This window comes from Physeter macrocephalus, chromosome 14 (assembly GCF_002837175.3).
Source record: "Physeter macrocephalus isolate SW-GA chromosome 14, ASM283717v5, whole genome shotgun sequence".
In the NCBI taxonomy this organism is placed as follows: Eukaryota; Metazoa; Chordata; class Mammalia; order Artiodactyla; family Physeteridae; genus Physeter; species Physeter macrocephalus.
Window position 1 is genome coordinate 126,975,942 of NC_041227.1, and position 22,924 is coordinate 126,998,865.

General features: G+C 51.2%; 1 protein-coding gene across 1 annotated transcript; it reads right to left on the reverse strand.

Moving 5' to 3' along the window:
• Positions 1-3,586: 3,586 nt before the first annotated feature.
• Positions 3,587-17,686, reverse strand: CD300A (CD300a molecule). Its single transcript, XM_024130520.2, has 7 exons — positions 17,635-17,686; positions 12,637-12,966; positions 11,879-12,020; positions 9,682-9,776; positions 5,651-5,688; positions 5,099-5,206; positions 3,587-4,235 (listed from the first exon to the last, which is right to left on the reverse strand). Exons 1-7 carry the CDS (start codon positions 17,684-17,686, stop codon positions 4,101-4,103), a joined length of 900 nt encoding a protein of 299 aa, XP_023986288.1. The 3' UTR covers positions 3,587-4,100.
• Between the last annotated feature and the right edge of the window lie 5,238 nt (positions 17,687-22,924).

A 22,924-nucleotide genomic window follows, 5' to 3' on the forward strand; every position in this document is an offset into this window, starting at 1 on the left:
GAAAACACTTAAAGATAAATGAAAACATAAACACAACCTACCAAAACTTACAGGGCACAACCAAAGCAGTGCTAAGTGGGAAATTTAAATGCTTACATTAAAAAGGGGGGCAAAGATCTCAAATAAAAAACCTAACTTTACAACTGTAGGAACTGGAAAAAGAAGGATAAACCCAAAACTAGCAGAAGGATGGAAATAATAAATATTAGAGCAGAGGTAAACAAAATAGAGAATAGAGGAAAAGAGAGAAAATCAACGAAACCAAAAGTTTGTTCTTTGAAAGATCAACAAAATCAACAAAACTTTCCCTCGGTGGACTAAGAAAAACAGAAGACTGAAATTACCAAAATTCGAAAGGAAAATGGAGACATCTCTACCAATTCCACAGAAACAAAAACGTTTATGAGAGTACTATGAACAACTGTGCACCAACAAATTGGATAGCCTAGATAAAATGGGCAAATTTCTAGAACTTACCAAGATTGAATCAAGAAGAAATAAAGAGCCTGAACAGACTAATAACAAAATAAGGAGACTGAATCAGTAATCAAAGACCTCCCCACAAAGAAAAACCCAGAACCAGATGGATTCCCAGGTGAATTCCACCAAACATTTAAAGAAGCGCTTATACCAGTCCTTCTTAAACTCTTCCAAAAAAATAGAAAAAAAAGGAACTCTTCGAGAATCACTATATGAGGCCCGTATCACTCTGACATCAAAGCCAGACACTATAAGAAAAGAAAACTGAAGACCAATTTCCCTTATGAACCCTGATGCAAAACTCCTCAACAAAATACTAACAAACAGGGGCCTCCCTGGTGGCGCAGTGGTTGCGCGTCCGCCTGCCGATGCAGGGGAACCGGGTTCGCGCCCCGGTATGGGAGGATCCCACATGCCGCGGAGCGGCTGGGCCCGTGAGCCATGGCCGCTGAGCCTGCGCGTCCGGAGCCTGTGCTCCGCAACGGGAGAGGCCACAACAGAGGAAGGCCCGCATACCACAAAAACAAAAAAAAAAAACAAAAAAAACCAAAATACTAACAAACAGAATTCAGCAAAATACTAAAAGTATGATACACCGTGACCAAGTGAGATTTATTCCTGGAATGCAAGGATGATTCAACATAAAAATCGATCAATGTAGTACACTATATTAACACAGTGAAGGGGAAAGCCCATGTGATCATTTCAATTGATGCAGAAAGAGCATTTAGCAAAATTCAACATCCTTTTATGATAAAAACACTCAACAAACAAGGAATAGAAGGAAACTACTTCAACATTATAAAAGCCATATATAGAAAACCCACAGTGGACATCATACTCAACTGTGAAAGAATGACGGCATTTCCTTTAAGATTAAGAAGAAGGTAAGGATGCCCACTTTGCTTCTTCTATTCAACATGGTACTGGAAATCCCAGCCAGAGCAATCATGCAAGAAAAAGAAATAGAAGGCATCCAATTTGGGAAGAAAGAAGTAAAATTATCTGTTTGCTGTTGATATGATCTCATACATAGAAAACCCAAAAAGATTCCACCAAAAAAAAAAACCCTGTTAGAATGAATAAATGAATTTGGCAAAGTAGCAGGGTACAAAGTCAACACACAAAAATCAGTTGCATTTCTGTACATTAACAGTTAACAATCTGAAAAGGAAATTATGAAAACAATTCCATTGACAATAGCATCAAAAAGAACAAAATACTTAGGAATTAACTTAAGCAAGGAGATGAAAGACTTGTACAATGAAAACTACAAAACGTTGCTGAAATAAATTAAAGAAGACGTAAATAAATGAAAACACATCCCATGTTCATGGATTGGAAGACTTAATGTTGTTAAGATAAAAATACTACCTAAAGTGATCTATAGATTCAATGCAATTCCTATCGAAATTCCAATGACATTTTTTGCAGAAATAGAAAAACCCATCCTAAAATTCATATGGAATCTCATGGGACCTCCAATAACCAATACAATCTTGAAAAAGAAGAACAACACTAGAAGACTCACACTTCCTGGTTTCAAAACTTACTGTAAAGCCACAGTAATTAAAAGAGAGTGATCCTGGGGACTTCCCTGGTGGTGCAGTGGTTAAGAATCCGCCTGCCAATGCAGGCGACACGGGTTCGAGCCCTGGTCCTGGAAGATCCCACATGCCGTGGAGCGACTAAGCCCGTGTGCCACAACTACTAAGCCTGCGCTCTAGAGCCCGAGAGCCACAGCTACTGAGCCCACGTGCCACAACTACTGAAGCCCGTGCACCTAGAGCCCGTGCTCCACAACAAGAGAAGCCACTGCAATGGGAAGCCCATGCACTGCAACAAAGAGTAGCCCCTGCTCGCCGCAACTAGAGAAAGCCTGTGCACAGCAACGAAGACCCAATGCAGCCAAAAATAAATAAATAAATAATTTAATTTAAAAAAGAGAGAGAGAGTGATCCTGGCATAAAGTCAAACACATAGACCAATGGAATAAAATAGAGTCCAGAGATAAACCCTCACATATATAGTCAAATGATTTTTGACTTGGGGGTCAAGACCATTCAATGGAGAAAGACAGTCTTTTCAACAAATGGTGTTGGAAAAACCGGATATCTACATGCAAAAGAATTAAGTTGGTCCCTTACGTAACAGCATATACAAAATTAACTTAAAATGGATCAAAGACCTCAATGTCAGACCTAAAACCATTAAACTCTTGGGAGAAAATATGCGACAAAATCTTCACAACCTTGGATATGGCAATGATTTCTTGAATATGACCCCAAAAGCACAGGCAACAAAAGAAAAAATGGACAAATTGGACTTCATGAAAATTTTGAAGTTTTGTGCTCTAAAGACACTATCAACAGAGTAAAAAGGCAACCCACAGAATGAGAGAAAATATTTGCAAATCACATATCTGCAAGGATTAATATCCAGAATATGTAGACAACTAAAACCCAACAACTACAAAAAAATCAGTTTGAAAATGGGCAAAAGGCTTGAATAGACATTTCTTCAAAGAAGATATACAAATGGCCAATAAGCACATGAAAAGATATTCAACATCATTAATCACTTGGGAAATGCAAATCAAAATTGCAGTGAGTTACCACCTCACATCCATTAGGATAGCTACTATTAAAACAAACAAACAAAAAACAAGAGAAAAAACCAAGTGTTGAAAAGGATGTGGAGAAATTGGAAACCTTGTGCACTGTTGGTGAGAATGTAAAATGGTACAGCTGCTGCAGATAACAGTATTGCAGTTTCTCAAAAATTAAAAATAGATTATCGTATGATTTAGCAATTCCACTTCTGGATATATACCCCAAAGAATTGAAAGCAGGGTCTCAAAGAGATACTCGTACACCATGCTCATAACAGCATTTTTCACAAGAGCTAAAACATAGAAGCAACCCAAGTATCTACTGACAGATGAATGGATAAGCATAATGCGATATATACATAAATGGAATATTTTTCAGCCTTCAAAAGAAAGGATTCTTCTTTTAATTTTTTCTTCTCTCTTAAGATACTTTAAACTTTATTAATATCTCTTATATTAACAGTAAACCTAAGAGTCCAGAGAAACGTGCCGCTAGTTCTGGAGCCATGGGCAAGACTCTCTTCTCTCTGGGTCTTAGTCTCCTTGTCTGTAAGATGAGGGGGACCCAGCCTTCAGTGCCTTTGTATTCTTCTGGGTCTCCATCAGTTCTCCCCACTCCCCAGCAATCCCAGACATTTCCATGGGGCTGTGATTTACAAAACTATTCGAAGGTACCACCCTACATGAGCCACATCTTTTCCTGGAGTCACATGGGGCTGAGCTCCTGCCCTCCACACACAGAGCTGGGATGAAGCAGAGAAGACGGGAAAGATGCATCGAGAGCCAGTAGGATGGAAGGTTTCCCACAGGTCCATCCAGAACCCCATTCCCGGTCGTCCTCAATGAAGCCAGCCTGGCTGATGGCACAAGACGGACAGTCCTGGGGAGCCCTGCTGCCTTGTCGATCAACATCAAGGGGAGCAGGTGGAGGCAGACGTGGGTGGGGGCTGAGCCCTGGGCCTCCTGTGACCCGCAGAGCCCTCCAGTTGGCAAGGCTGGAGACACAAGCTTATGTCTTCTTAACCACGCTGTACACTGACTCCTGCGTCTGGGGCTTCTGGGAGGGAATTCTGTCCATCTTAGAATCCTGGCTTCGGGAATCAAATACCACTGAGGTGTAGTGAAGGTTTTCACTGGGGAGCCCCTGCAGAGACAGAGACCAGAGGCTCAGGAGAGGCAGGGGAAGCAGGAACCCCCAGCTTAGGGTGGAGTCTGGGAGACACCAGACAGGGCCTCAGAGAGGTTCCACTGGGGGGAGGTGGCTCCGCCCTTCTCCACTGCCCTGGCCTCTTTCTCTTGCAAGGGCTGGTCTCCAAGATCCTGTCCACACACCTGCTCCGCCCGACCTGGTCAAGACACAGCACAAAGTCCCAGGCCTCAGAGCCGGGGGATTCCCTGGGGTCTACTTTGAGGTCATTAGTCACCAAGTTAGAAAAACAAGGATGTTGTTAGTCTCAGGGCCACGTGTCTGATGCTTAAATCTCCCCCTCATCTTCTCTAACAACTGATCCCTCAGCCTCTGCCTAAACTGTTCCACTAATGGGTGGCTTACGACCCTGGGCCGGGTGCGGTTGGGAGGCGACCTCTTCCATTATTCTACTTTACAATGGCTGCACCGAAGGGTTGACCTACAGGGTCAACGGATGAAAATCTGAAAAGCAGAGTTCATACCAAAGAGATCATAGGACCAAAACAGTGAGAAATCATAGCCTTTAGCATTGGGTGTATGGTACATACTCGGTGCCTAATAAATGCTGTACTTATTGACTACTGATTATCACTGGCCATTTCAATAGCTCCTTCATCTCCCACCCCACCCCCTCACCCCCAGCTACAAGGACGACCGCCTTTGGCCAAATCTACACTTGCCCCGTTTTCTCCGTGTCCTTGTCCTAGAGAAACACTGTGGATCCCCTCACTCCCCTCTCCGCCTGCTGCCACCCCACAAGGTGATGCCTCTATCATAGCCCGGGGTCCCTGTGACAGGAGCTGGGCCCTTGCACTCACCAAGGTGCTGTCTCCCACCTCCGCCTGTGTGGGTCGAACGGGCTGTTCCAGAAGGGGCCACACGTGCAGCTCTAGATTCTCATAGCAGGGCTCACTTTGCTCAGCAGCCTAGGGTGGGCAGGAGGTGTGAGGGCTTGGTGGGTGTCCACAGAGCCCTCCATGGGCCAGCCCAGAGGGCCCCCTGTCCCTCCTTCTCTGCAAGCATCTCCCCTTTCCCTCTCTGCTCTGAGTGTCCCAGTCTTCCCACTAGGCCTCCCACTTCCCACGCTCTGGTCCTCTCTGGGGAGTATTTGAATGGTCAGGTCAACAGCTGGGCTGGGAGGACCCTCCCTCCCTCCACTTTCCCTGGGGTGGGAAGAGACTGGCTAGAGTTCATGATGACCCAGTGACCAGATCTCCCAGGCATTCTTCTTCCTGCTTGGGGTAAGCACCTCGCTCCATCCTGTGTGATCCACACAGACCTCCACTGGCGGATGGGACACTTCAGGCCCCAAACATCCTCTGTGCTCCCCCCAACTACCCAGACACACCACCTGCAGTAGCCTTTCTTACCCGACTGGGGTTCTGGGGAGGCTCTGGATTCTCACCAGCTAAAGAGACAAGAGAAGAGAAAGGAGGTCCAATCCCAGCGCGAGGCAGGGATGGGGATCCCTATGGTCCACCCGGAGGAAGGCCTTTCCCGAGAGACTTCAGCCCTGGGGGCCTATCGCTTCAGGCCGGTAGCATGGTAGGAACTCAAGGGTTTGTTGAATGGGTGAATTAGCGAAAGAGGACATGAATGAACAAACGAATGAGCAGGAAGGCTCCAGCTTGGGGAGAGGGGCCAAACAGAGGTAGTTCTCCAAACAGTCACTCATAAAAATGTTCCCCAGGGACTTCCCCTGCGGTCCAGTGGTTAGGACTCCACGCTTCCAGTGCAGGTGGCGTGGGTTCGATCCCCGGTCAGGGAACTAAGATCCCGCATGCCGCGTGGCATGGCCAAAAACAACAAAAAAGTTCCCAGGTGGGAGAGAAGAAGGGAAGGACACTCATTTAAAAGGAAGTGTCTGTATGATGAAAAAGTTCTAGAAGTCTCTTTTGCAACAATGTAAATATACATGACACTACTGAACTGTAAACTTAGAAATGGTTAAGATGGCAAATTTTATGGGAGGGGGCTTCCCTGGTGGTGCAGTGGTTAAGAATCCACCTGCCAATGCAGGGGACGCAGGTTCGATCCCTGGTCCGGGAAGATCCCACATGCCGCGGAGCAACTAAGCCCGTGCACCACAACTACTGAGCCTGCGCGCTAGAGCCCGTGAGCCGCAACTAATGAAGCCTGCACGCGTAGAGCCCGTGCTCCGCAGCAAGACAAGCCACCGCAATGAGAAGCCGGCGCACCGCAGAGAAGAGTAGCCCCGGCTCACCGCAATGAGAGAAAGCCCGCACACAGTAACAAATACCCAACTCAGCCAAAAATAAATAAAAGAAAAAAAAAATTTATGCTGCTGGTGTACTAAATTATCAACGTTGGGGATGAAGTCCAGCTAACTGTGTTTTAACAAGCCCTAAATTTTTTTAAATAAAATAATAAAATAAAAGGCAGTGTCCTTGCGGAGACCTAGAGCCACATCAAACTATACAAAGTCACAAGGGTCACAAGGGTCACCTGCTCTGACCCCCTGGCCTGGGAGTCCGTCCCTCCCAGACACGAGGCCCTGTCAGCTCTGAGGGATCGCAGCTCAGGTCACACTACCTTTTGTTTCTGGCTCCTGCAGCGTGGCTCTGCAGGTGTCCCGCCTCTGAGCAAAACTCTGCACCCCTGGCCCTTTCGACCTGGGGCCCCAGGAGCCGATGGGGAGCAGGCGATGCACACACAGCCAGAATGCCCGAGGTCTAGGTGCACCGCCAGGCAACTCCAGAGCCCAGTCCACTAAATGCTGCGGGGAGACACTGTCCAGCCTCAGGAAGGGAGCCCCAAAGTCAAAGGTGAGATACCCACCTTCAGGAGACACAAGGGCATGTATGACAGAAGCGTGTGCTAAGCCCCAGCAGTTGACTCAGCCGAACATGCAACCAGGGGCTCTGAGATATGAACACATTTTGTTCCAAATGCTGCAGGCGGGTGCCCCACTACCCTCCGTCCCTTCAGCTGAGATGGGTGATTTGATGATAAGGAGGAAGGGGTCTGGTGAGGAAGGGATGGGAGTCCATTCCTGGGGAGGGAAGTTGGCATTGAAAGAGTTGGGTGGCAGCCAGCTGGACGGGAAGCACCCTGAAGGTGGACCCAGGCTACCCTGGTCATGACAGTGTCCCCAAGAGCCCGGCACAGGCCCTGGTACACAATAGGTGCTCAGGACGGCTTTGCTGTGTGAGTGGATGAGTGAATGAATGAGCGAACAAGAGTGGACTGAGGGGAAATACCATGAGTGGGTGGTAGGGCAGGCATCAGGCTGAGGCGGGAGGGGTAAGGACCCTGGGAAGACAACCCCAGATGCAGCCAGGAGACGGGAGCTGAGACGCAAAGCAGGGGAGGGACGGTCAGGCGACTTGAACAGAAAACCTTTCTCCTGTTAAACAAAGATCGCGTAACAGGGTGTAATCCACCCGCACAAGTCAACTCTGAGTCAGGGATTTTCAGAAGAACATTATTAGCGGGGAAAATCATACAATATGTTAAGGTTTAAAGGTGGAATTACAGTATGATGCAAACATTTTAAGAAGTCAGATATGCAAGGAACTGCAAGGACGTGACTCAGATGCCCGTGGTTGGTTTTCTCGAGGTGGTGCGAGCTTCCGTGTTTATTTATTAGGGTGAATTCATTTCCTTCTTTGTGCTTTACTTACTTTTCCAATTTTTTTTTAATAGTCAATCTTATTAATTAATTAATTAACTATTTTTTTTTGCTGTGTTGGGTCTTCTTTTCTGCGTGCGGGCTTTCTCTAGTTGTGGCAAGCGGGGGCCACTCTTCATCGCGGTGCGCGGGCCTCTCACTGTCGCTGCCTCTCTTGTTGCGGAGCACAGGCTCCGGACGCGCAGGCTCAGCGGCCATGGCTCACGGGCCCAGCCGCTCCGCGGCACGTGGGATCTTCCCGGACCGGGGCTCGAACCCGTGTCCCCTGCATTGGCAGGCAGATTCTCGACCACTGCGCCACCAGGGAAGCCCTACTTTTCCAATTTTCTACAGCGATCACACATCCCTTTTTTAAGCGGGGTGGCGGTGCTTTTTAGGTGAAAGGGCACCGTGGAGATGGCTGGGAGCCACAGATCTGAAGCAATCCTGGCTGGGAAAATCCCCATGTGGTAAGCACTATGGGCTGAAGTTTAGGGGGAGGGTTCCCAAAAATGATATGGGAGCAGCAGATGGGGAAGAGGAAGTGGTTTTCTTTCCATCCACCCAGGACACATATGCTGAGGCTGATTTCTCTCCTAAAGGCCTGAGCTGTGCTGCGGGGGGAGAGGCTGAACCCCACGGGGATGCTGGAGGTGAGAGAGTAATGCAGGGTCCCCGCCACCCGGCCCCCAGAAAGTACCAACTCCCAGTTAGCACTGCAGCTATGGAGCAGGGCAACCCTGAAAGGCTCAGCAGTGGTAACTAGGAACGAACGTCCCCCCAGAACCCTGTGAACGTGGGATCAAGAACTCTCAGCACAGTAAGCAAACTTAAGGCTCACATTCCATCTCAGGCAGAAACCTGCTCTCCTCCAGGTGACAGTTGGGCCTCCAGCCAGCAACAAGACCACAGTTTCACTGGTTCCTCTGTTCTTCTGTTAATTTAATTTGCTCAACTGTTTATTGAGCACCTACTTACTGAGCGCTGGACAGGATGCCGGGTGCACCCTACGTTCTCTCTTTTAATCTGAGCTCAGAGAAGAGCGACTGGACCACAAGATGCCTGGAGCTCCCTGGGGTGACCAATGTGACGATATTAAATAATACATTCATTCAACAAACACTGTACTTTCTTGAGTCAGGCTCCCTGATCTTAAGGGGTCGCACGGGCTGGTGGGCAGGCAGGCATGGAAGCAGGTGTGACAATCTGGTGTGAAAAGGCCTATGGTGGTGGAGGAACCGAGGTCCACCCGGAAAGGGCCCCTACGCTGCTCCTTGGGGGCCAAGAAAAGGTCCCAGAGGAAAGGAAATCTGAGAGCAGTGTTTAGGACCCAGCAGGAGTGAGCCACAGAGAGGCAGGGGGGTACCCCAGGCGCCCAGAGCAAACGCAGAAGTTGGGAAACATCTGCCTTCCAGAGTGTAAGGATAGGCAGATTGCAGAGGGCCTTCAGTGTCCCGTGGTGACCTGGACTTTGGAGAGTGTGGGAGGTCACAGAAGGGTTTAGACGGAAGAGGGACACTGCTTCACGAGCACCCGCCCCAGGCCCCGCTGTGGGAAATGCCTCTTTTCGGGGAGCCATCTCCCACAGCCTGGATCCGCCATGCCAGGACACCGCCTCTGGGGTCTGCCCTCTAGGATCACCCGGGATATGTGGTCTCAGGGGATGCATCTGAGGACCATGCTGGGAACCAGGACACAGAGCCTCGAAGACCAGAGGCTGTGGGCGGGGCCTGCCTACCCTGGGGCGGCAGGTGTAAGGAACTCACTCACCTTTGATCCGTCTCTGAACCATTCTCCAGGCCAGCAGTGAGATGCCCCCCAAAAGAAGCAGCAGAAGTGCTAACAAGGCCAGCGGCACTTGGAGCCTGAGGGGAGAGAGGGTGAGGTGGGGCGTCAGCCTTCCCTCTCTTGTTCAATAGATAGATAAGGTCCCATGGAAAAAATGTAGATGGTATAGAGTCTCCTTTCTACACACATCCCCCATCTACCTAAATCCCCCCACAGACACACACACGGTATACCTAAGAACCTTCCAGAGGCTCTTTGTTCAGATACAAGGAAATACGAATGTACATTATCTTTATATATGTCCTTTTTTCACCCAAAAGAGGCAGAGTATAAACACTAGTTTTTTTACTTAACAATGCATCTTGGAGAGCTTTCCACGTCAGAACATGAAGAAGTCCTTCGGGGTGTTTTTTTTGTTTTGTTTTGTTTCGTTGTTTTTTTTTTTTTTTACAGCTGCATAGTATTCCATTGCGTGGACGGACCATAAATTATTTAACTCTTCCCTCTCTATGGGCATTTCTCCCAGTCTATTGCAATTACAAACATGGCTGCAAAAGATCACCTTGTAACTATACCATTCCACACTTGGACAAGCAGCAGCTGAGTTCCTGGGAAGCTGACATAACTCGGAGTTTCTGGTCCCTCACTTGCTTGGGCCCCTTCTTTAATGCCTAGTTTGCACCCGCAATGTTCTAGTCTTTTTCGTAAAGCTGCACTCCGCTGCCCCCTATAAATTGCATAGGCTTCAGCCATACAAAACCCAGCTCTGTCCTCCAGGTGGGCATCTGCAGAGCCAGTTTCTGGAAGTGGCATAGTTGGGGCCTGAATTTCACCTTGCCTGTTATTAGGATTGTCACTTGGGTTGTCAGGAAGCCAGTGGAGGGGCCTTGGGGGTGTCATGTAATAAAGAACCTGACTGGCCTTTGCCCCTGGTTCCTGGAAGGAAGGCTCTAAATCCTTGGGATTTTCCTAGTAGTAGGAGTACGTTTGTTATTCACGAGCCCCTTAGATCTGCCTGAGTTTTTGCTGAGAGATGGCATGACCCAGGATGGAAGCCGGCCGCCAGAAGGACCGACCACGTGATCAGAGATTTGGGGCTCTGAGCCAGCCTGACCTTCAGGGAGGTGAAGGGGGACTGGGGGTTGAGGTCAGTCGTGACGACGGTGACTCAGTCAGTCATGCCTGTGTCATGAAACCCAAATAAAAACCGTGAACACTAAGGCTTGGAGGAGCGTCCTGGCTGGTGAACACATCAGTGTCCTGGGAGGGTGATGCCCCCCGACTCCACTGGGAAAGGGCACGGAAACTCCGCATTCAGGACCCTCCCAGACCTCGCCCTGAGTGTCTCTCCGTTGGCTGGTCCTGACATTTATCCTTTATGATAAAACTGTAAGTACAGCACTTCCCATGGGAAGCCCCAAATTTGGATCCAACTGATCAGAAATGTGACGACCTGGGGAACCCCCAAAGTGCTCTGGCATTTCTGAAGTCAGGCCGTCTTATGGGACTGAGCCTTAGGAGTCTTATGGGACGCTGGGGTCTGTGCTAACTCCAGGTGGTCAGTGCCGGAATCACCTGGCAGGGCACCAGGTGGTGTCAGAATAGAGAGTCTGTGAACCCCAGAAATGGTTTCTGACAGTATGTATTCTCTGGGGAGAGAATCTACACATGTTGTCAGATTCTCCTGGGGTTTTTGGCCTCCCCCGCAAAAAAGGATCGAGAATCACGAATTTAGAAGAAAGAATCTAAGACTTTGGAGCCTCACAAACTTGGCTTGGGAGCCTAGCCTGCCTCTGTGGCTGCATGACCCAGCCAATCATTTAACCTCTCAGAGCTTTGGTTTACTGGTCTGTAAAACGAGGGTAATAATGGTAAAGGCTGTGAGTAACAAATGAGAACATTCATGTGAGGCATTTAGTACGTGCCTGGTAGGATATCATCAGCTCTCATTAAATTTACTTTCCCTCATCCACCCCCCAGCTTCTGCCCGGCCTGAGCCTTCTCTCAGAGCCCAGGCCAGGGTCACCCTGACCCCTACAACCCAAGCTAGGAGATGCAGACTGGCTTCCAGCCTGGGTGCAAAGGGAGCCAGAGGTCCCCGGCCAAAGGGATGGGGCTCCCGACCCCACATGGACAAGAGGAAGCCTACCTCCGAGACATGGGGACTAGGGCGCCTTACCCCCACCCCTGCATGGCTTCCTCCGCGTCGCTGGCGCTGTAGGTGGGACTCGCCATGGCCAGGGTGGTGAATGACATCGTTGAAATATTGATTGTGATCGTCGAGGTCTCGGCCGCAGTCGTAGGGCGGGTGGACACCGGTGCTGGTGCAGAAACACAAATCAGACCCAGGGAGCGCTCTCTGACTCTCCCACCACTCGCCAATAACTTTTTTGCTTGATCGCACACAAAATGCTCACTCAGGAAGAGGGCAGCATGGAGGACCCTGCAGCCAAAGTCTCCCCGGGACCCTCCCAGGGCGGAGTGAGCGTTTCCAAACAGGACACAGGTCCCCAACGGTCCCGATTCCATCCTGCTGATGAGGTCAGGGCCTTTGGAGGGCCCACGGTCACTCCCACTCCCAGGCTCGTCCTCTCCCCACCCCGTCCCGCCTCTCCACTCAGCTCCCCACCTCCTGTGGGGCTGCCCCCAGCACGCCCTCCTCTCTCCTTTGCACTCTCACTCTCTCGGCCTCCCCTTCCCCTGACAGACACCTTCCCATCGCTCAAGACTGAGGAGAGGTGCCAGCGCCCTGACTCTCCCCTCTCTCTCTCTCTCTGTCTCTCTCTCTCTCTCTCTCTCTCACACACACACACACACACACACACACACACACACACAGTTTGGTCTCTGATCAGATTTCTGCCTTGGCTCTTCTGAGCTGACACTCTTCAGGTAACCCTGTTGCTGGTACAGGGGGAAGGGGTGTGCACGGCTCACCTGGGAACACAGACACCACAACCTGGACGGTGGGGTCAAGTGAAAATGGTACCATGATCCCACACATGTACGTTCCTGCATCGTCCTCTCTGAGGCTCTCCAGGGTCACTGTGAAGGTGAGGTTTGCAGGATGGTCCCTGATGGACACGTGGCCCCTCATCACTTCTCTCTCTGACTCTTTGGTCTCCACAATCTTCCACGGTAACAAACATGGGGCTCCGCACCAGTATTTGCTATTGTCTTTGTATTTCTCCGCGTACCGACACTCCACGCTCAGGGATCCCCCCACTGTGCCTGTCACTCTGCTGGGGCCACTCAGGGACAAACAGCCTGGAAAACACAACCGAGTCTGGCTGTTCATTAGGTGGGCTTGGGTCAGGGGCGCCCTGGGGGTCAGCCCCCGGTGTCCTCCCATCTCACGCCAGCCACCTCCCATCAGCCAGAGGGTCCTCCCCCGTCCATGCTGTCTCCCCTAAGATTTTGATCACAGCAGCTCCTTCCTCCAGATTCCAACCTCCTTTCCTCTGCCCTTCCCACCCCTCACCAGCCAGGGCCCTCCCACTTCTGAACTGGTCTGGACAATACGAACTCGCCTCCAAGCACCCGGCTCTTCCCGAGGGAGGGCATCGCACCCTGAGCCCTGAGCACCTCAGTTACCTGAAGAACCACTCACAGCAGTCTGTTTCCCGCAAGGGAATATGCACCAAGGCCAAGAAAGGGCTGCCAAATATTTCACAGAAAAAGACTGGATACACGTGGTAAACTTTGTGGATTAAAAAAAAATCCTTCGCACACACAGAAAGTTTACTGATGACAACCTTCATTTCATCCTGGGTCCTACTTCAGTTTGCCCAGCTCCTGTAGGCTTAATTTTCAAGGGAAGCTAGTGTTTGTTTGTTTTTTTTTTTGGAAGCTCATGTTTTGTTTCTAAGATTTTATGTCTGCCATTTTCCCAGAGAGTCCTCAGCTAAGGGGAGTTGGGGGATTAAGATGATGCATGTGACGTTAATGCTAGCCACCAAGCCGAGGACACGACCCCCTCCCTGATGCTTTTGGGTACCACTCCTCACCACCCCTGTACGTCTGTGATCAGGCCCCCAGAGTGGTGGGGGAGGGGTGGCTTGCTCTCTTTTGCTAGAGTTAGAACTCTTTAACTTCACTTGCTTTTTCAGGTTCAGGTTTAAATCACTTGAAGACCCTGGAATGTAAACTCCAGGGGCCTTCTTCTTATATCTTCAATGTCTACAAGTGCCCAACACATAGTAGGCCCTCAACAAACACTTGGGTGTGAGCACCTCTCCCACCCCATGCGGCTCTCCGTCCACAGGTGTCCAAAGCTGACTGCAAACTCCCAACCTCCCACTCCCGGGGGCCCATCAGGACGTCCTCTCCTGGCCTGGGTGGCAGACGCCCTTCAGAGAAGCCTTTCCTAGCCCCGTCACAGGTGTGACGTTTCCTGAGATGCTCTGTAGCCATTGCCACGGTGAAGTGGAAAGGGGCAGCAGAAGAATCTGGGTTTTGTCGGTACTAAGACATATCTGCTGTGTGTTCTGGCGGCAAGTAACTTAACCTCTCTGAGCTTCAGATGCCTAATCTGCCATGTGGTGATGACTGGTAAGCCTCACATGACATTTGGGGGTGTTGAATGAGATAATGGGTGTAAAATGCCTGGCAAATAATATTAGGTTGAACCATACGAAATTGCTGACATTCTACTCTTTTTGACGAAGAAAAAAGGAATTTCAGAAAATTCAATCTAATAAAAATAGATAACCCTCTGTCCAGCTGAATGAAGACATGAAAAGATAAAATAATCACAGAGACAGAGAAAATTAAAAGAATCAGTGACGGTCCTTTGCAGAAATTCTCTACAGATAAGTGCGTAAATCTGGATGAACGTGTGATTTTCTAGAGAAACAAAAATCAGTAAAATTGACACATACCAAGTGCTTTATAGATAAATGTCTGCCCCAGCCCTCCCTTCATTTAAGATGCTGCTCCTGGTCCCCACATCCAGACTCGATTCCCTGCCTCTCCTTGACTGTGAATGGTCACCTTTCTCTGCCTGGCTCTCGCCTCCCCTCCCTGGTCTGGGTCACCCCATCACCGCCACCCACAGTGACCAACCATCTGTCTCCAGGGTCTACCTTCCCTTTGCTCTACCTCTCCGTCTCTCTTTATTTCTCTCCCTGTGTCTCTGTCTCTCTGTCTGTCCTTCTCTCTCCCCATCTGTCTCTCTCACTCTGTCTCTCTGTCTCTCACTGTCTCTTTTTTTCTGTCTCTGTCTATTTCTCTGTCTCTCTGTGGGTCTCTGTCTCTGTCTCCCATTATTTCTCTCTGTCTCTCTCTCCCTGTCTGTCTGTCCCTCTCTGTCTGTCTATCTGTCTGTCTCTATCTCTTCGAACAGGATGCTCCTTTTCGTCCTAATGTTTTACTTTAGAAGCGCAAAGGCTCATCCCACTAAATCCCAGATAAACGAGTGAATCATCCAGCACAAGAAGTCGAGAGAGGAGCACATGCGTACACACCCAACCCAGCAGAACAGAGTAAAGCCAGAGCAGAAGTTAGTAAATTAGGAAAAGAAAAACCATGGAACTAGTACCTACACTGAAAAGCTGATTTTTCTTTTGGGAGAAACAAACAACAAAATAGACATTCTTGTGCGTAGCCAGATCAAGAAAAAAAGGAGAAGACACACGGACACAATTAAAAAGAAAATAGCCCGGGGTAATTTGCAAGTCTCTACAAAAGCATTTGTAAACTTGGGCAAAACTGGTGATTTTCTAGGAAAGTATAAATCACCAGTATTAGCCCAGAAAAGATTTTTTTAATGTAGACCAATACTGGTAAGTGTTATCAAGGGGTCCTTTCCCAATGATAACTATGTGAGGCGATATAATTATTTCACAGTGTATACGGTATCAAAACATCACCGTAATTATACACCATAAATATACACAATCTTTATTTGTTAATTATACCTCAGTAAAGCTGGGGGGAAGGGAAAAAAAGGAAGTTCCTTTTTCTTTCCTTTCCAAAAAAAGAGGAGCAAAACCCAGACAGTTTCACAAGTTAGCTCTCTCAAAACCTTCAAGGACCAGATAATCCCAATTTTACTTAAACATTTGCAGAGGGTAAAGAAACAGGAAAACCTCCCTAATTCTTATCATGAAGTCAGTATAATACCTCAAGACTAAAATCCAGCCAAATATCTTAATATAATTCGCCACTTGAATAGTTCAAAGGAGAAAAAAATTACAGGCATACTTAGACAATATTGCAGGTTTGGTTCCAGACCACCGTAGTAAAGCGAATATCACAGTAAAGCAAGTCACGTGAAGTTTTTGGTTTATAAAAGTTATGTTTACACTATATTATGGTCTTTTACGTGTGCAATAATATTACGTCTTAAAAAAAACAAGGTACATATACCTGAATTAAGAAATACTTCGCTAAAAAATGCTACCCATCGTCTGAGCCTTCAGTGGCTTGCAATCTTTTTTGCTGGTGGAGGGTCTGAAATATTGCAAGAATTACCAAAATGTGACAGAGACACGTAGTGGGCAAAAGCTGTTGGAAAAATGGAGCCCATAGACTTGCTCCATGCAGGTTGCCACAAACATTCAATTTGTAAAAATAAAACAAATACAGATAAACAAACCAAAACAAACAAAAAGACCCCTGCAGTGTCAATGAAGCAGTAAAGCAAAGCGCAATAAAATGAGGTTATATGGCCTGTAATCGTCTCTGTAGATAATGAAAAAGCGTCCGACACCTGATGCTGCTCTTTTTCAAAACACAAGCGGGTGCCTTCTTTACACTTTACGGAAACTCTGGACACCTGCCCAATCAGGGACAAGGCGGGCATGACTGCTGCCGCCTCTGTCCTGGGCATCATTCTGGCCAGACCAGCCCGTGACCAACGAGAGAGAAAACCAGAGAAACAGCGAACCCTCCATGCAGGCAGATCCCGGGGCTTCCCTGGTGGGGAAGTTAAGACTCCCCACTCCCAATGCAGGGGGCCCAGGTTTGATCCCTGGTCAGGGAACTAGATCCCACATGTATGCTGCAACGAAGAGTTTGCATGCCGCAACTAAGAAGCCGGTGGGCCGCAACTAAGGAGCCGGTGAGCCGCAACTAAGGAGCCTGCCGGCCGCAACTAAGACCCAGCACAACCAAATAAATATTTTTTAAAGACGAGTGGTGAGAGGATGACCGGTTTCAAAATTAATACACAAAAACTCACAGCTCTCCTGTCGACAACTAGTTGGCAAATAGAATTGAAGAAAACATCAATTTACAAGCAAAACAACCCCCAAATTGAAAATGCCAGGAACAAACCCAGCAAGACTGCAGGAGCAATCTGAAGAGAGCCCTGAAAGCTCCTGGAGGCTTAGGAGAGAAATAAGTGCAAGGACGCCCTCTTCTCCCCGGAGCAAGCCTCCCCCTTCTGTCCCACAGCTGCTCTGCCCCACTCTCCCCATGGGATGGGAGTCCCATCTCCCTTCCTTGGAGACCACTGGCCCCCTAGTCCTCAGGTCCCTGCCCCTCGAGCCGCCCTGGACAGTCATTCACCTCCATGACCCTGAGTCCAAGGCCTGCCCCTGCCCGGTCCCCAAGCTTCCTCCACCCCCTGGGACCCGTGAACCACAGGGCGCCTCCTGACAATGAACATGTCCCCGGGTGCGCTTGGTGGTCACCCTGCCACTGACTCTGGTGTGCCTGCCTCTCGCCCTCCTTCTTCCTGTAATAATTCATCCCCAAACCTCCTGCAAAGCCCCTCCTCCGGGCCCACATCTTCGCCCCACTGTGGCTCATCTAAGGCCAGATGGACGCAGAAGGGGAGACAGACCCTCAGCGCTACCCCTCCGAGGATGTGTGTCTTATGCGGTGGACAGAGGGTGTCCCATCCTGAGTCTCCTGACACCTCCCCTGCAGCTCTCCCCCTCGCACCCTCCCTCCTCCCCCGGGCTGCGCCCCCGCACCGCAGCCCCTCACCTGGGACCCAGAGAAGCAGCAGAGCCAGGGGCAGCCGGTACCACCAGGCCATCTCTCCAGCACAGATGTCGCCCGCAACAGCGCCAGGTCCCAAGGCTTCAGTGCCCCCTCGAGGAGGAGGGTCAGGCCTCCAGCCTCCCACTTCTGCTTTGCCTCGTGCTTCGCTGCTTCCTCGTTCAGCGTCTTTTTGGTTCTGTTCCTGGAGCTGCTGAAAAGATGGAGGTCTTCGCTGAGGGAGCAAGGCCACCGCCGGGGCCTGAGACGCCCCGGCCGTGTTACAGTTTCTGTACGCATTTCCAGTAAGGAGACCCTCCCCGGTCCCACAGCTCACCTCCCCTTCCCTCCCACCCCCCCAAACCACAGTGTCAAGGTCCCTCCTGGTCCAGCCAGTAACTCCCTCGGTGTGCCCGTAGTCGGGGTGGTCAGGGTGAGAGCCCTGGGGGAGGAGCAAAGGCCCTGGACAGCACCCACAGAGCGACTGCCCGGGGGCTCAGCCCCTCCAGGAGCGCCCCCGGCTCAAGACCCGGACCGCCAAGCTGGCACGATGACCCCAGAGCCCCTGAATGATTGCTCGTCTTGGACACACGTCCTCCACTTGGCCTGAAGGTCCTCGGGCTGCGACCTTCCTTCCCATGCAGCTCCCACTGGACCCAGCTCAGGGCTGAGTACAGAGCAGGTCTCAGCAAGCCTGCAGGGACCCCTCCTTCGGGGAGCTCAGACTCTAAACATACACACACGTATTCCTTGGGACAAGTGGCCCCAGCTTGCACAGAATGGCCACACGAGCATAGGAAACTAGTCCTAACGTGTGGGGAGGACTAGTGTGTCACCTGGGAGCTTGCAGATAGTAACCCCGAACGCCACCATCTGGGGTCCCCAGAATGCCCTTCCCTTCCTGCTCTGGCTCTAAAGTTTCCAGAAATGTATGTCTTTCAGCTCAGCCACCAAACGTCATTGCCAAGGTCTTGAATGTCAAGGTTAAGAGGCAGATGCACCGGACTGAGAAGAAGCAGGAGGCTAGGTTGTGGCTTGTCCACGTACCACTGGTGTGACCTCGACCAAACCCCGTGACTCCTGTAAAATGTCAATAATAATAGCTAGGGCTTCCCTGGTGGCGCAGTGGCTGAGAATCCGCCTGCCAATGCAGGGACACGGGTTTGAGCCCTGGCCCGGGAAGGTCCCACATGCTGCAGAGCAACTAAGCCCGTGCGCCACAACTACTGAGCCCGTGCTCTAGGGCCCGTGTGCCACAACTACTGAGCCCGTGTGCCACAACTACTGAGCCCATGTGCCACAGCTACTGAGCCCGTGTGCCATAACTACTGAGCCCGTGTGCCACAACTACTGAGCCCATGTGCCACAACTACTGAAGCCCGCGCACCTAGAGCCCGTGCTCCGCAACAAGAGAAGCCACCACAATGAGAAACCGGTGCACCGCAACGAAGAGTAGCCCCCGCTCGCCGCAGCTGGAGAAAGCCCGCATGCAGCAACGAAGACCCAGTGCAGACGAAAATAAATAAATGAAATAAATAAATTTATTTTAAAAACTAATAATAATAGCTAATTTGAAGGAGTAAATAGTATCATAATTATAAAAATACCTGAATATGGGGTAATGGTATCCCCAAGCCAGTTTTTTTCCCGAGGGAATAAGTCTGTCCTCTAATGAAAGGCGTTAGGAAAATAGGATTTGTTAGGGAGACATATGCTTTACAAATAGTCTATGGGATGCACTTGTCTTTAGAAAGAAAAGATAGGGAAACACTTGAACTACGGCGAAGAGGAAAAGGGCCAGAGGAAGTGACCCCTGCCACACCCTCTTGCTCGCCTTAACCTGTCCACGAGCCTTAAGCAAGAAATAAAATGATGCAAAATTACCGCATGACATCAGGAAATTAAGGAAGTGGCACTTGCCTCACTGCTCTACTGACGATTAGTGCACATGAGGTAGGGGAAGATGAAACCTGCCAACTGCAGGCCTGAACCCTCTTTCTCGGGGAAGGGGGGCGTCCTGCAACCATAGAGCCTCTCACCAAGTTTGGGGTCCTGTTCCCAGTGTGGATGCACTTGCTCAGAGACCAGCGGGCAAGGGTGGCGTGGTGATGGATGGGGGCTCCCTGGGCAGACTGGCGGCAGCTGCATTGAACCCCGAGAACGGTAGGGAGGGGCGAGAAAAGACTGAAGGGTGGGGCCGCTCGGCGGAACTTCCCTCCGCGCGGCAGCACAGTCTAAGAGCCGCCACCCCAGGAAGGTCAGCAGCTCCCCAGCAGCTCCGCCTCTTCCTCCTCCGGAGCTTGAAGGAAAGCCAGGGGGGCCTCAGGGAGGGGGTGTCTCACCCACAGTGCCTTACCCACTGCAGTGGGTCGACTGTGGCCAAGCGGCTGGGCTGAGAAGCAGGAAGAAGCGGGTGCCTGTGGCTGGTGGTGAGAAGGGGAACTTGACAGCTGGGTTAGTTGGCGATGGCCGGGAGGGGGCCGCCGACATCCGCTGAGCACCTGCTACTCTCCAAGTGCTTGCGTGGTGGTGGAATGCACCCGCTCGGGGCTTCATCCCTGCAAGATCCATAGCGCAAAGGGATGGACTCCAAGTGAGAAGCAGTCAGGGGCAGGGCAGCGGGGATGGACGGATGGAGGACTCCTTCCGCCAGAGCCTGGGTGAGACCAGCATCCGCGGCCTGACCCCGAAGCTCCCGTCTGGCCTGGCCTGCCTCTCTGTGGGACTCCCCGGGGCCGCCCACACCTCGCCCTCCTGCCCTTCTCTAGGGAAGCTTCCCCAGCGTGGCCTGACCCTCTGGGGGCCCAGGTGGCTTGAGCAGCCATGCTCCGAGGCATCCCACAGCCCCAGGGCTGCCGTCCACAGCCAACGTGACGGCCGTAGCACGCTGTTCTGCTTGGGTCTGGACGTGCAGTGGTTGAGACAGAGAGGAAGAGGAAGCTGTGGGTGAGCACAGGGCTGGCAATGCCAGCCAGGGGCCTGAGAGCCCTCACTGTCCCTTGGAGGGAGCCTCCAGGTTTCCCGTCCACAGAGCCCCTGCTCCACGCAGGCCCTGTCCTTCCTCGCAGGTACCTGGACCTGGAGAGACTCTCTCCGCCCTCAAGGAGGAGCCGGGATGGAGAGCCGGTGCACCGGGGCCTGCGGAGCTCACCCGGCAGCCGTGGTTGGGGGGTGGGGTGGGGGGGCGGGGGCTCAGAAGGGGAGTGTCCCCCTGGGGCTGCCCCTGGCCCCGCTGCAGAAGAGATGGTCACGAGCCGCTCAGGGTGAGTCACAGGGATGGGGCAGCCACAGTGGCAGGGGCGTGGACGGCTCCCAAGGTCACTCCTTCACCCTCAGCCTCCGCCATGCCTGCCCCTCACTCTCTCACAGCCATACTCAGCCATCTTCTCAGAAGACCCCCTCCTTCCTCCGGCCTCTCTGAGCCCCCTCCTTCACCTCCGTGCCCTGCGATGCCTCTCTCTGTATTTGATCACCTATGCCCAGGTGTCACCGCGTGCCCTCCTTTTCATAGAAAGACTGTAAGACCTCACGAAAGCAGGGACCACACGGGGCCCCCATCGCCCCAGGCTCGCATGCCCACCGCACTTCCTGGGGAAGGGAAGCCGGACTGGAGATCAATCCAGAGAAGGCCAGGGCACCGAGGCCTCTCTCTTGTCCGCTTGCCAAACTCGACCCCCAGGGAGAAGAAAGGGATAGAACTTAAAAGGGTGCGAGCATGTTAAATCCATCCAACCGAGCATGTGAGACGAGCACGTCACCTAAGTCACATCTCAAACTAGGTTCAAGCAGAGGCCAGTGGTCCGCACACCTGGAAGGGAAAGCACCGGCAGCACCATGGACAAACAGTCCCCTCCCAACTGCCCAGGGATGCACAAAGGGACAGGGGTCTAAGGGGGCAGCCTTCTCCCAGCGCTGGCTTCCAGCGTCTCTGCTGAACCACAGGTGATAACCTGAGATCTCTCCAGGGGGCAGGACTGAAAGTGTGGGGCGGGGGGGTGGTGAGGGGAGCCGGCCTCCGGGGGACCCCTGACTGTGACAAGGGGGACAGGACAGTGAGGAGGGTCCAGCCTTTGTGTCCCGGCCCCGAGCTGCATTCCGGCTCTCTGGGTATCCTTGTTCAGTCAGTTTCCCCTTCTGTGAAATGGGAACACTACCCCTTGCCCCGCCCCCTCCACGGGAGGCTTAAAATGAGATCAGAGACGTGAATGGGCTGGTCCATCACTTACTCTCCCGTTTCCTCAACACACATCACGCACATGCGTTCACTTCTACTCCTCACAACCCAGAAAGATGAGATAACTCACTTGTAAGAACCCACGTCTGTCCATAGGAATCCCCAAACTTCTGTCCGCCAGACCATGACCCATGACTCAGAGGGTGCTGACCACGCAGGGCAGGGCAGGGCAGGGCAAGAATGGCTTCGAGAAGGCAGTGGAAGCTGCCCAAACTGCTGACCCAGGAGCACGACGGGGAACAGGATGCTGAGGCCCCGGGAGCCAAACTGATGAGCTTGCCGGGGAGTACCCATCCCCCTCCGGCCTCCCCGTCACCACCACCACCTTCTGCCTCCTCCTCCTTCCCAAGGGCCGCCCCAGGCAAGGACAGAACCGTCCCTGGCGGCCCTTGCCCCTGTGCTGAGGAGGAGTAGGAATACGCCTGCCAACTTCTAATATTTGACTTTGAGGGGCACACGTGGCCTTGAGCTTGAATGTGTGAGCTTCACGCTGAAGATGACCCCAGCTCCCAAGGCCTCAGGAAGGTCAGGAGGTCACCATGCTCATCCGTCTCACACCACAGCGACCTTCTCGCAGACATTTCCAGAAGCTGGCAGAACGTGTGTGTTTCAAAGGACCACGGCAGGCAAGCCAAGCGTTAACAGCACTTCATTATAGGCGAGCACTAACCATAGAACAGCCTGTCTCTCCATTCGTGTTCCAAGGCGCAGGTTGAGTATTATACGTGCTGCCTGTTAGGGAGGAGAGAGCCAGAAGTGCTGATTCACTTTGCCCTGAGCCCTGTGTGTTCCCGTCATCCTTCTGTTTTCCTGTGCTGCCCTGAGACCCGAGAAGTCTAGCCCACTTCTGTTTTCTGAGCCTCTTAGTACTTTACACAAAGAAGAGATTCCAAAAAAGGATTAATGAAAATTACAGCATTTAACAAATCAAGCCTTTTGATATGCAACACACACACACACACACACACAGACAGAGCAAGAAATTGGACTATTCTTTTCTTTTTTTTTTTTTTTTTTTTTTTTTTTACGGTACGCGGGCCTCTCACCGCTGTGGCCTCTCCC